Below are 13,013 nucleotides of genomic sequence, written 5' to 3'. Positions count from 1 at the left end.
TAAGTGTAAATTGATTAAACTCTCTATTCAAAAGGCAGATTGGCAGAATGGATTAAGACAAACATGATCCAATTATATGCTGTCTACAAGAGATTCACTTTAGATCCAAAGACACAAATAGAGTAAAACGGAAGGATAGAAAAAGTTATTCCATGCAAATAGCAACCAAAAGAGAGCTGGGATGGCTATACTAATATTGGACAAAATAGACTTCAAGTCAGAAACTATTACAAGAGACAAAAAAAGACATTATGTATTGATAAAAGAGCCAGTTTATCTCTATATATGTACCAATCTATGAAGCCCCAAAATGTATGATGCAAACATTGACCGAATGAAGGAAAAAATAGACCATTCTACAACAATAGATGAATGCTACAGTATCACTCTCAATAATGAATAGAACATCTAGATAGAAGATCAATAAGGAAACAGAAGTCTTGACTCACACAATAAACCAACTAATCCTAACATATATATATAGAATATTCTACCCAACAACAACAAATATACATTCTTCTCAAGTAAACATGGAACATTCTCCAGGATAGAACATATGTTAAGCCACATAACATATCTAAATAAATTTTTTAAAAATTAAAATCATGCAAAGTATCTTTTCCAGCCACACTGAAATGAAGCTAGAAATCAATAACAGAAAGAAACTTGGGAAATTTACAAATATGTGGAAATTAAACAAGACACTCTAAACAACACCAATGAATCAAAGAAGAAATCATAAGGGAAATTAGAAAACACTTAGATGAATGAAGAAAAACAAAAACAAAAACCACAACATACCAAAACTTATAAGATGCAGCAAAGGCAGTGCTCAAAGGGAAATATACAGCTGTGAATACCTATATTAAAAAAGAAGAAAGATGTCCAGTCAAAAACCTAACTTAACAATGAGGATCTAGAAAAGGAAGGGAAAAACTAAACCCAAAGACAGCAGAGGGAAATTTGGAATGGAAATAAACAAAATAGAGAATAGAAGAACAATAGAATCAATGAAACTAAAAGTTAGTTCTTTGAAAAGGTCAGCCAAGTTGACAAACATTTAGCTAGACTAAGAAAGAAAAAAAGCAAGAAGACGAAAATAACTAAAAGCAGAAATGAAAGTGAGGACATTACTACTAACCTTACAGAAATAAAAAGGATTATAAGAGAATATTGTGAATATTTGTATGCCAACAAATTAGGTAACCAAATGAAATGGACAAATTTCTACAAACACATATGTTACATAACCTGACTCAAAAAGAAATAGAAAATTTCAACAGACCTGTAACAAATTAAGAGATTGGACCAGTAATCAAAAACCTCCAAACAAAACAGATACATGGATAAAGAAGATATGGTGTATATACACAATGGAATATTACTTAGCCATAAAAAGAATGAAATAATGCCATTTGCAGCAACATGGATGGACCTAGAGATAATCATATTAAGTGAAGTAAGTCAGACAGAGAAAGACAAATATCATATGATATCACTTATATGTGGAATCTAAAAACATGATACCCTTGACAGAGTTGTCAAGTCCACTCAATGGGAAAAGAAAAGCTTCTTTAACAAATGGTGCTGGATTTCCACATGTAAAAGAATGAAGTTGGATCCCCTACCTCAAACCATATACAAAAATTAACTCCAAGTAGACCCACAACCTGAAATAAGAGCTAAAACCATAAAACTCTTAAAAGAAAACAGGGATAAATCTTCATGACCCTTTATTTAGCACCGTATTCTTAGATATGACACTAAAGGCATGTGGAACAACAAGAAGAAATAGATAAGTTGAACTTCATCAAAATTAAACACTTTTGTCTATCAAAGGACATTATCAAAGTGAAAGACAACATGAGAGAATATTTGCAATCATTTATCTGGTAAGGGTTTAATATCCAGAATATATACGGAACTCCTTACTTAACAACCAAAGACAAACATTCCAAGTAAAAAATGAACAAAGGGCTTGAATAGACATTTCTTCAAAGAAGATACACACATGTCCAACAAACACATGAAAAGATGCTCAACATCGTTAGTCATAAGGGAAATGCAAATCAAAACCACAAGGAGGTCAGGTACTACTTCACACCTACTAGAATGATAATAATTTTAAAAATAGAAAATAAGTGCTGGTGAGGATGTGGAGAAATCAAAACCCTTGTATATTGCTGGTGGGAATATAAAATGGTGCAGCTGCTGTGGAGAATGATTTGGTGGTTCCTCAAAAAGCTAAACACAGAATTGCCATATGATCCAGCAATTCCACTACAGAAGAATTGAAAACAGAGTCAGACGTATACTTGTACACCAGTGATCATTGCAGCATTATTCTCAGTAGCCAAAATGTAGAAACAATTCAAGTGTCCATCAACAGATGGATAAACAAAATGTGGTATATATTTACAGTGGACTATTATTCAGCCATAAAAAGGAATGAAGTTCCGCTACATGCTACAACATGGATTAACTTTGAAAATATTATGCTAAGTGAAATAAGTGGAACACAAAAGGATAAATACTGTTTGATTCTACTTATATAAAATATCTAGAATAAGCAAATTCATAGAAAGATTAGAGGTTACTAGGGACTGAGGGGAGAAGAGAATAAGGAGTTATTGCTTATTTGTTACAGAGTCTGTCTTTGGGATAATGGATATGTTTTGGAAGTAGTGGTGATGGTTGCAAAATATTATGAATGTACTTAATACAACTGAATTGTACACTTAAAATCGCAAAATTTATCTTGTGTGTGTGTATATATGTGTGTGTTTATACATATACACACGTTATCACAATTTAGAAACTTTTTTTAAAGTTTTAAAGTTTCTAAATTTTTTCAATTTTGTTTCTTCCTTTAACAACACTATCATGATAGAGACACACAGGGCATCCAAATTTCCTCCTAACAGTAGAGTTTACTGATCACATTAAATCTTTGTATACTGACAGTTAGATTACTGACTCCCCTTCTCATTTTAACTCACTTCTCACCAGGCTTTATCAATGTCCAGTTTGAACCTATTCTAAGAATGTGGATTTGGATTCTAAATGTTATAAAATCTTAAGTTTCCATGACTTGAAGTAGCAGGGCACAGTGTAGGCTGAATCTAGAACCTGCCTTTTTATTTACTTTCTGTAATAAAATTATACAAATTTTAATTTTAAACCCATGAGTAAGATTTTGCAAAATTATTCCAAGGAATAGTTAACTGGGGATAATTCCTATTTAGAACAATAAACAGGTAAGAACAGAGTAAAAGACTTATGACCACTGGTTCCCTGTTTTTCTAAGCATGTAAATTACCTTGCCGTTCTGTTTCTAGTTTCTTCTCTTGCATTTGGTTTTTTTTTTCCTAAGGAAAATTTAATCCTAATTGATGGTTAAATATATATATATATATTTTTTTTTTTTTTTTTTTGCGGTACGGGGGCCTCTCACCGCTGTGGCCTCTCCCGTTGTAGAGCACAGGCTCCGGATGCACAGGCCCAGCGGCCATGGCTCACGGGCCCAGCCGCTCCGCGGCATGCGGGATCCTCCCAGACCGGGGCACGAACCCGCGTCCCCTGCATCGGCAGGCGGACTCTCAACCACTGCGCCACCAGGGAAGCCCTAAATATACTTTTGAATTTTGTACATTTACTCAGATGTTTTCAGTAAGTTTAAATTATGCTCTGAAAAGATAATAATATCATTTCCATTTATTATAAGATGCTTTCTACATTATCCAGATATTATTAAAAGTAAGCAACCTAAATAATTTTATTGGAAACCCAACATCATTCACTGAGAATGTTTCTTATGTTGGGAACAAGATAAGTATGATCGTAAAAGAGCACTATTTTTAACATTCAACTAGATGTACTAACTGGTGCAGTTAGAAAAGCGAGGTATCCATATTCTTATTTGTGTGTGCATAAAAATGTCTCTTGAAGGATATACAAACTAATAGTGTTGACTATCTTTTTAGTCAGGGAGAGACTGGGTGGATATGAGTCAGGAGTGGGAAGGAAATTCTTCATTGTATATTTTCTTATACTCTTTGATGTTTGTGCCAAATTAATGTTTCTTATTAAAATTAAACAATTTGTATAAGTGTATCATATTTGTTAAGTCTTAATTAGACTATTTCATCTTTGTTTTTATTTCCAAGTACTGTGCCCATGAACAGTTTTGACGGTTGTACAACATTGTCTTTAATTACAAAATTCAGTGCAAATTCACATAATAGCATGATTTTTTTTTTCAGGTTAGTGTCCCAAAAATGAAACATAAGCCAACCAGGCAACAGAAGAAAGTGGCAAAAGGCTATTCCTCCCCAGAACCTGATATCCAGGACTCATCTGGAAGTGAAGGTAAAAATATTTATTGTAGACTATTGACTATAAGAGTCTAAATTTTTTAAAGTATATTACTATACTATGTTTGATATAAGAAAATGGTTTTTCATATTAACTCAAGGAGATTTGTAAGTTTTTGTGGGGGCAGGGACGATGTACAAGAAAAGCTATTTTAGATTATAAATTTCAAAACCAGGCCACAGGGTAAAGGCATGGGAAATGAAAAAAGGGGAAACATGCAAATCAAGAACCACACTGCAGTGCTAGCTCTTATGCCTTGTTAGCTTCTGAAAAATTGTTGCTGGTTTCCTAGATTCAACGCAGGCACCATTTCTTGAGTTTTGGTCTCAGTTCCATGCTTCAGAAAAGTTTTTTATTTTCATAATAAATTATTGTGGTGTTTAGAAGTCACAGAAGTAAAAATATAACTATATCAAATTATGAACTAAATTTACTAGTGTGCCATTCTTGTTTAAGTCAGATAATGTATAAACTGTCTTGAACTACACTGAGATATAATCAAGGATTAAGGTAATGTCTGAGACATTATGAGAAAATAAAGTTTTCTTAAAACCGTAGTCTCTACTAAGTTCACACTAAGCTGGGGAACTCAGTTTTACAGAGATAATACTAGAGGTGAATAAATGGTAAATGCTAAGAAACTAGTAGATGACAAATAGTAAAGAGTTTAAAGGAAAGGGGGCTGAATTCAGCTTGAGGGAAGGTCCTTAGAGGAAAGGAACCCTTATGAATTGTGAGGATTTTTAATGGTTTATAGCAATCTAGGCTTGAGGGATGCTGGTGAGTGGACACGATACTGGAATAAAAGAGGAATAAAATGAATAAAGTTCTAAAAGTAGGAGTCACATGGTACTGTTGTGCTCAAAAGGAGTATTAGTTATACTGTTGTTCCCATTTCACAGAAGAGGAAAGTGAGACATGGGTTAACCTGCCCAAGGTCGTATGCCCCATAAGGCAGTATATATATATATATATATATATATATATATATATATATATATGTTATATATGCAGATATTTTGGCTCCTTAATTCATTCTCTTATCCACTCCACTATACTACCTATAATGTATCAGTTGACATTTACTGAGTATTTAATGTGGGCCAAACTGGTGGTTAAACATACCTTCCTACAACCATGTGAAGTTTGAGTATTATTATTATCCCAAGTTTACAAATGAGAAAGCTGAGATCTGGAGAGAGGTTAAGCTCTGAACAAAAATGGAAAGGAAGGAATGGATATGAGAAGGGATTTTTAAAAATACCATACACTTTGTTAGTTGACAATAAAAATTTGTAGAAGAGATATTTAAACCAATTGAAAAGGTTTAAAGTTTGGGTGACTAAAGGAATAAAGATAACATTAACAATTAATAAAAAAAATTGAAAAGGGAGCTTAAAAAGCTGACTTCTTCAGATGTAGGCAAATAGGCAAGAGGCAGAAGAGAGTAATACCTCCTCCAAGTTAATATATGTTTTTTGTTTTTTGTTTTTTTTTGCGGTACGCGGGCCTCCCACTGTTGTGGCCTCTCCCGTTGCGGAGCACAGGCTCCGGACACGCAGGCTCAGCGGCCATGGCTCACGGGCCCAGCCGCTCCGCAGCATGTGGGATCCTCCCAGACCGGGGCACGAACCCGCATCCCCTGCATCGGCAGGCGGACTCTCAACCACTGCGCCACCAGGGAAGCCCAATATATGTATTTTTAAAGAAATATTTTTGTCTATTTTAATTGGTTAAAAAATAAAGCTGATTCAATCCAAAATTTAACTAATTCGTGGTTACTTTAAATATATCTATAGTGTTCTAGTTTTGAAATATGATTGAAACTTCAAAAATGCCAAGTACTAGGAGTAGTATGTTAGTCTCTAAGCCATAAAAATAATGCCTAGGAAAATTATTACATGAGAATCATTAATCTGAAATTTAGATTGTTTATAATTAAATATGTTCACTGTTTTCACCAAGTTTATTCTAAATGTCTTTTTAGCTCAATCAGTAAAACCAAGTGCAAGAAGAAAAAAAGGGATAGAACTGGGAGACATTCAAACTTCCATTGAATCTATAAAACAAACACAGGAAGAAATTAAAAGGTAATATATACGACAGTGACTATTCATTTGAGTCTAGAGGAGTTAAGAATCCTGTTATGTAGGAAATCATATGCAAACTTTACATTTTTATAACATTGCTAAGCTAAAATAGAACCTTGGCGTCTGTCACCTGATTACTGAAACTTAGGAAATTCCTTCAGCACTAAAATATTTGGGAGAGATGGGGAGGTTGTTTTGTCTCATCTGTGAGACTGGAATTGGAGTCTCTTCATCTTACTGCTGTAGCATACTAGGAATGTAGCTGGGTTGAATGCGGAAGTGGGGTGGTTCCTGAGAAAGCCAGTCTCCTTTGTACGTGGCTGATTTTAATTAGAATGTACCAGTTGTTAAAATATTGAAACACTTCCATAACAGTGGGCAAATAGCCACTACCCTGAGACCTTCAAGTGTTCCCTGTGCACTCCCAGACCCATCCCCTCACTCACCTCTGCAAGATCCAGCAACTAACGGTCATAACACCTAGGGAAGTTCCTTGGGAGGGAAGGGGTCCTGATCCTGCTCCACTGGTAAGGCTAGCATGAGTTCAGATCGGTTGTCTCCCATTGCTATATCAGATGTTAAGTTTTTTTAATATTAGCCAACCTTCTTTTGTGTATTCAGCACTCAGCGCTAGATGTCCTGGAGGATTTTTTTTTTAAGATATTTTTTTCTGTTCTTGGTGATCTATGGCTTACCTTTAATTGCTATTTTCATCTACAGCCTCATTTCCTACCATTCCTCTACACTTACTCATGCTCTAGTCCTATGAAACTCCTCACATCTCCAGAATATACCGTGCTATCTCGTCTTTGGGTCTTTACCCACACTGAATCCGCTTTTTAGATTGCCCTTCCTCCCACCTTGCCCCTCAAGAAAATCCCTGTTTATCCCTCAGAATATAACTCAAATGTCACCCTTTTTGTAACATTTCTAATCACTCTGCCCCGTAGTTATTAATCCTTCCACTTGGCTTGTATGGCTCCCTATACACAGTCTTTTTGAGAGCTTACTGCGCTATAGAGTTGCTAATTGTGTGTGTCTGTTTACCTCGCTCCACCCTGCCCCTGTTGCCCTGAGCTTCTTTAGAGCAGGGAGCGTGTCTTCTGCATCTTGGTATCATCAGCCCTTATATAAAGTGCTTGAGTTTCCTAACTTAATTATATTTATAAATTAAAGAGCCTACTTGTTCATATTTGCCTCCTTTCTTTCTCTATACTCATAAAACACTTCAATAGAAGAAGTCAAAAAGAAAAACGTCTTCACTAATCAGCTCTTTTTAGCCAAAAGCGTTTAGAGTGGCATGAGGATAATGTAAGCTCATTTTATGACTAAATTAACATTTTTTTTGTTAGCATATGAAATGCCTACAGAGCATTCTTCAAGTTAGGAATGTCACAATATTTGTTGTATTACTTTTTTCCTGGTGAATTAAGGATTTTTCTCCAACTCTGCCTTTGTCTCCTAAAGAAAGATAAAAGAACCTTAGTGGGCCAACTAAGAAGCAAAATTTTTGTTTTAAAACCACTGTGATAACAAAGAAAGTGATATATTTTAAAGTCATCAAACTTTAAAAATTATGTTTAACACACATCATTAAGTAATATATTTGGTACAGTGCAGAGTATAGATTAGGCAAGACCTAATAGTGGTTCCACAAAGCATAATCAGCTCCCTGTTCAGGTGGTAGTAATTGATGGAACTTTATACAATTGAATTTTATACAATGAATTCTGTGATCATATATCAAATTGTGATTTCTTTGCTAACATTTTTGGTAAATAATTATTAAATTTATTGTTGCTTATTTTTATAGAAATATTATGGCTCTTCGAAATCATTTAATTTCAAGCACACCTGCCACGGATTATTTTCTGCAACAAAAAGACTACTTCATCATTTTTCTCCTGATTTTGCTTCAAGTCATAATAAACTTCATGTTTAAGTAGAAGTTCTTTACCATTGAATCAATGAACTGGAATGATCATATTTGGCCTGGGACCAATGTTGAAGATGCTTTGGTCTTTATTGAAACATCACAATATTTCTAAAACAGAAAACCTTAGAAATATATGTAGAACTGTTGACTTTTCCTACCTTCTATCCTTAACCCTGAAATAAGAGCTATTCTATTTGGTTATTAAAGTGAACTATGTGTTAAGTGCCAGAACATTTCTAGCTTTTGTGAGACTGTGTCTGCATGTGAGTATAATAAATCCACATGTATACACAATTGTGTCTTATGTATACCTTACAGTAGTCTTTGTAGTCTATGGTATGTTCGTGTTATGAAATATATAGCATTAATGTCATTCATAACAAAAATGCTATCAATCTTATAAATATATGTGTAGCAATCTATTTTCTTCATAAAACCGGCACAAAACTTCTATCAGTAAGGAATTACAGAATGGGAAATGATGGGATAATAGATATAAATAGTTCAATGCACTGTACTGTGAAAAAAAATCATTTCTAAAGCATTCAGCTCAATTGTCTTCTTAGAAACAGCAAAAAAAAAAATTGTGGTCAAAATTGATTTGAGAGACAAGGTGGCAAACTGCTTTATCAAAAGTTTACACAAGATTTTTTTTAAGCCCTAGAATTTAATATTTATAGATACAGGTATAAATATATGTATGTGTATATCAACAAAAAAAACCCTGGTACTCGGATCTACTGATTATATATTTCCTGTCATACCTGTATAACACCCCATTAAGCACTTGCTGAAAAAAGTGTGGTCAAACTTGATTGCTGTCCTTCTTTCTTTTTTTTTTTTTAAACTCAGTTGGTCCAATAACATAGGCCAAATTTTAGAGATGGAATTATAGGGTGTATGAAATGCTGATAGTCATGATTTTTCATTATGAAAAATTTATTTTAGCTTTCATTTAGATTCTAGTGTGTTCAGTGAAACAGTTGAATAGAAAATATGTATATAACCAATATTTTACTTCAAAAGCCAAAAAGAGAAGGACAATGAGAAAAGACACTTCGTGTGGTGGTATTTATGTGTATGTTAAAATTGGTTTCTTTAAAATGTGCAATAAGTTGAGCATCTAAGAAGAGCATCAAGTTCTCAAGTTTAATTCTCTGTTATCCTTCTCTGTTCTCAGTAACTGCAGTCTGTGGCAAAACCACAATTCCTCAAGATTCCTTTTGTTCAGGCTCAGGCAAACATTTTTCCTAAATATTTTTTTCAGTTTAATGTTTTTCCTTTATGTATCTTAGAATTCTGAAAGTAGATTTTGAAATGAAAATGAAGGTCAGAGAGAATAATTGCTCTGGCTGCACTTGCCTTCGACTAAGAAGAGACTGAGACACTAGTAAAAATATAATCAAATGTTTATGCCATGATAAGTATAAAATCAAGGAATGATTGCTAAATTATGAAAATTGAAAATGATTAAAAGGGCCTGCTTTTTACCACCTAACCAATATAGCTATCTTAAATATCCTTAGATTTTATGAAGAGCTATTTCCCATGTAATTTTGGCAAAACAGTGTATTCCATATGTATGTGTGAAAACATTTTTTAAATAGATTATGCGTAAATAACATATACCTACACCCAGTATAAGTATAGGTATAATATGACTACACTAGAATAGGTGGGTTTTTGTTTGTATTTCATACTTGTTGATATAATTTTTATACTCACTTTCTGTTACCAATGTTATGCTCTACTGCCTATTCATTGATATATATTTTGTAAATACTGTACGACTTGATCCTTTTTTATGGTTTAAATTAGTATTAATTTATATAAGTTGATTGGCTGATCACAAAATAATTTCATTATTAAACCCTGAAAACTTATATTTTTTGTTGGCAACTCCCCTTTGGGACTTTAGTCATGTTACTTTCATTTGGTCTAAACAGTGTTTTATTTGTATGGTTATCTTCTAAGACTGGAGAGGTAGTTATTTACTTTTGTATATTTTCTTGTTAGGGCAAATGTGTTATGGGCTCTTATTACTCAAGGAGTCAAAAACTATTTCATGAGAAAGAGCAGGGTTACTCATGACTGTTTCTTATACACTAAAAGCATATATCTAATCTAATAGTCTTCTTATGTTTTTATTTGTGTGAGTTCCTTTCTGTGAATTGAACACAAAACTCAGGAATAGGTGGCTTAGTTTTAGATCAGTGCTTATACTAGGCTTAGTATGTGAATACTTTAAAACACACAATTAACTTTGTATTTAGCCATATATGTAGTTGACTTTAAATGTTCTCCACCTGAGATTAATCTTCCTTCACAATGGATTCATAAAAATTGTGATTTACAGTTCCCAGTTGTCTGAGAGCCTCATGGTGGTTTTTAGGATTTAAGACCTATGACCGTTTTTTTTTCATTTGATCAAAAATTTTATTTTTTCACTTGAAAATTTAAATGAGTAATAATTATTGATGTGTGCATTTCTGTTTTAGTTGTTAAATATACTATGCCTTCAGTTATCTACCATTTAGTGAGACGTAGCTGGCCCGGGAAAAGATAATAAATACGGCATGTGAAATAAGTTTCAGCAATAGATATTTTACTTATATTTCATGTCAGTACTTTTTTGTATTACTTATACAGTGTAATCTTTGTTACCATTCCATTGAAACAATTGGCCTTGTAAAATAAAACCCTCATTTAGTATTTACGCTTTTGTGCCTTTAAGAAAATACTTTTTGTCATTTTTGTGTTACAGAACTATAATATGATTCAAAGTGTTTATAGTCTTAATTATCACAAAAGGGTCATTTCTCTGTCACTTAATTTCCTTTTATATAGCTATAGCATATTTAAACAGTAATGCTGTACTTTTATAAGGGTTTTTGTCTATTTACCTATCTCAAATATATCCTTCACTTTCAGACATCATTGAAGTAGACCTGTCAGATTATTCTGCGTATTGTAAACAGTGCCTTTTTGATAGAATTCACACTGTTTTAGGGTGTCAACTCGTGCCATATACACACAAAATTATGTGGAGAAGGCAGTTTTAACTTTCTGAAGAATATCTTAGTCAAATATTTAAGGAAAAAATGTATAAAATTCCATTTTTTCCAGTGTTTAGCATTTCTAGTGAGCAATGAATATATTTGGGGGTTTTTTTGTTTGTTAGACATACAGTGATAATGAGCCATACATGATGCTGCAGATTATTTTGAATTATGTTAAATGTATAGAAATAAAATATTAAAATTAGCGTTTATACCAAATTTTCCAAATTGAACCATAGTGGGGTCAGGGGGGAACCCCACACAAATCACTAAGTTTACATTTCAACCTCTATCTTATTTGACTACATGGAAAAAGAGATTCTTGGGCTTCCCTGGTGGCGCAGTGGTTAAGAATGCCTGCCAATGCAGGGGACACGGGTTCAAGCCCTGGTCCGGGAAGATCCCACATGCCACGGAGCAACTAAGCCTGTGCGCCTAGAGCCCATGCTCTGCAACACAAGAAGCCACCGCAATGAGAAGCCCGTGCACCGCAACGAAGAGTAGCCCCCTGCTCGCTGCAACTAGAGAAAGCCTGTGCACAGCAACAAAGACCCAACGCAGCCAAAAATAAATTATGAAAAAAAAAGAAAAAGATTCTTTAAAATGTATATAACCTGCCACTATTATGTAATTTGCTTTCATTCTGTTTACCTGTAGTATGAATTTAGTATATTTAATTTGCTTTTTGTTACTCTTAACATACTGTTTGTTTCGTTACAGTTTTTAATTGAAGGATGGACTGTTAAAATTGTATAGGACCAGTGTCTCCTTAATATGATTAACATATTTAGAAGAACCACAAGAAACCCATGACAAAATGAATGTGAATATACTTTCTAAAATATTTAGAAAATTTTATCTTTCTGCACTTATTATGTAAAATTATTTTAGTATTACAACATTGAAATTTATTTAAAGAAAAAATGCCATGAAACATTTGAACTGATGAGCCACAGAACTTCAGTTGAAAATTTTCACTTCTTAGCATGCTAACTATTCATTTAAGTTAAATATCCTGTTTAATGGCCATTTATAAATTCAAATACTACCACTGGTCAGTTTTGTAAAATAGAATAAAAGGATGTTATCTGCAGTGTAAATACAGCACACTGTCAAATTCTTTTCCTTAAGGTGCATAGTAAATGTACAGATAGTCATAGGCAACTGTTTTGTAATGTATTACATTTCTAATCTGTTATTCCTAACCTATTATAAAAGTTTGCAGAGACAAAAGAATTGAATTTTTCTAATCTGTAAAATGATGCTAACTTCGACAAGTAGGCATTCTAAATAAAATTTTTAAAAAGAGTAAACTGATCAAACGACTGAATATAACATATGGTGACCAGATTATTTAGTCTTAATTTTTTAATTAAAAATAATTTTGTGTGGGGGGGTAGTTGTGAAGGATGGTGAAGGGCTTGGAAGGGATTTAACAGCTAGAATCCTTAATGTATGCTTTACGTGATGCTTCATATTCATTCTTCTTGAATACTCATAATAACCTTCAGATGAGTGGAAGTTACATTTTACAGATGAAGATTCTGAGGCTCA

At 33.5% G+C, this 13,013-nt stretch overlaps 1 protein-coding gene across 5 annotated transcripts in view; it reads left to right on the top strand.

Moving 5' to 3' along the window:
• Positions 1-12,772, top strand: part of OSBPL8 (oxysterol binding protein like 8) — a 194,054-nt gene extending 181,282 nt beyond the window's left edge. For all 5 annotated transcript variants that reach the window (XM_049694982.1, XM_004271572.4, XM_012533688.3 and 2 more), the window contains 3 exons: positions 4,263-4,368; positions 6,362-6,464; positions 8,278-12,772. In XM_049694982.1, coding sequence (XP_049550939.1) covers positions 4,263-4,368; positions 6,362-6,464; positions 8,278-8,410 — 342 coding nt within the window. In that variant the 3' untranslated portion in view covers positions 8,411-12,772. The remainder of the gene's footprint in view (positions 1-4,262; positions 4,369-6,361; positions 6,465-8,277) is intronic.
• The last annotated feature ends 241 nt before the right edge of the window (positions 12,773-13,013 follow it).

Source organism: Orcinus orca, chromosome 11 (genome assembly GCF_937001465.1).
Source record: "Orcinus orca chromosome 11, mOrcOrc1.1, whole genome shotgun sequence".
NCBI classification, from domain to species: Eukaryota; Metazoa; Chordata; class Mammalia; order Artiodactyla; family Delphinidae; genus Orcinus; species Orcinus orca.
Note: the sequence above shows the minus strand (reverse complement) of the source record. Positions and strands in the feature narration are given on the sequence as shown.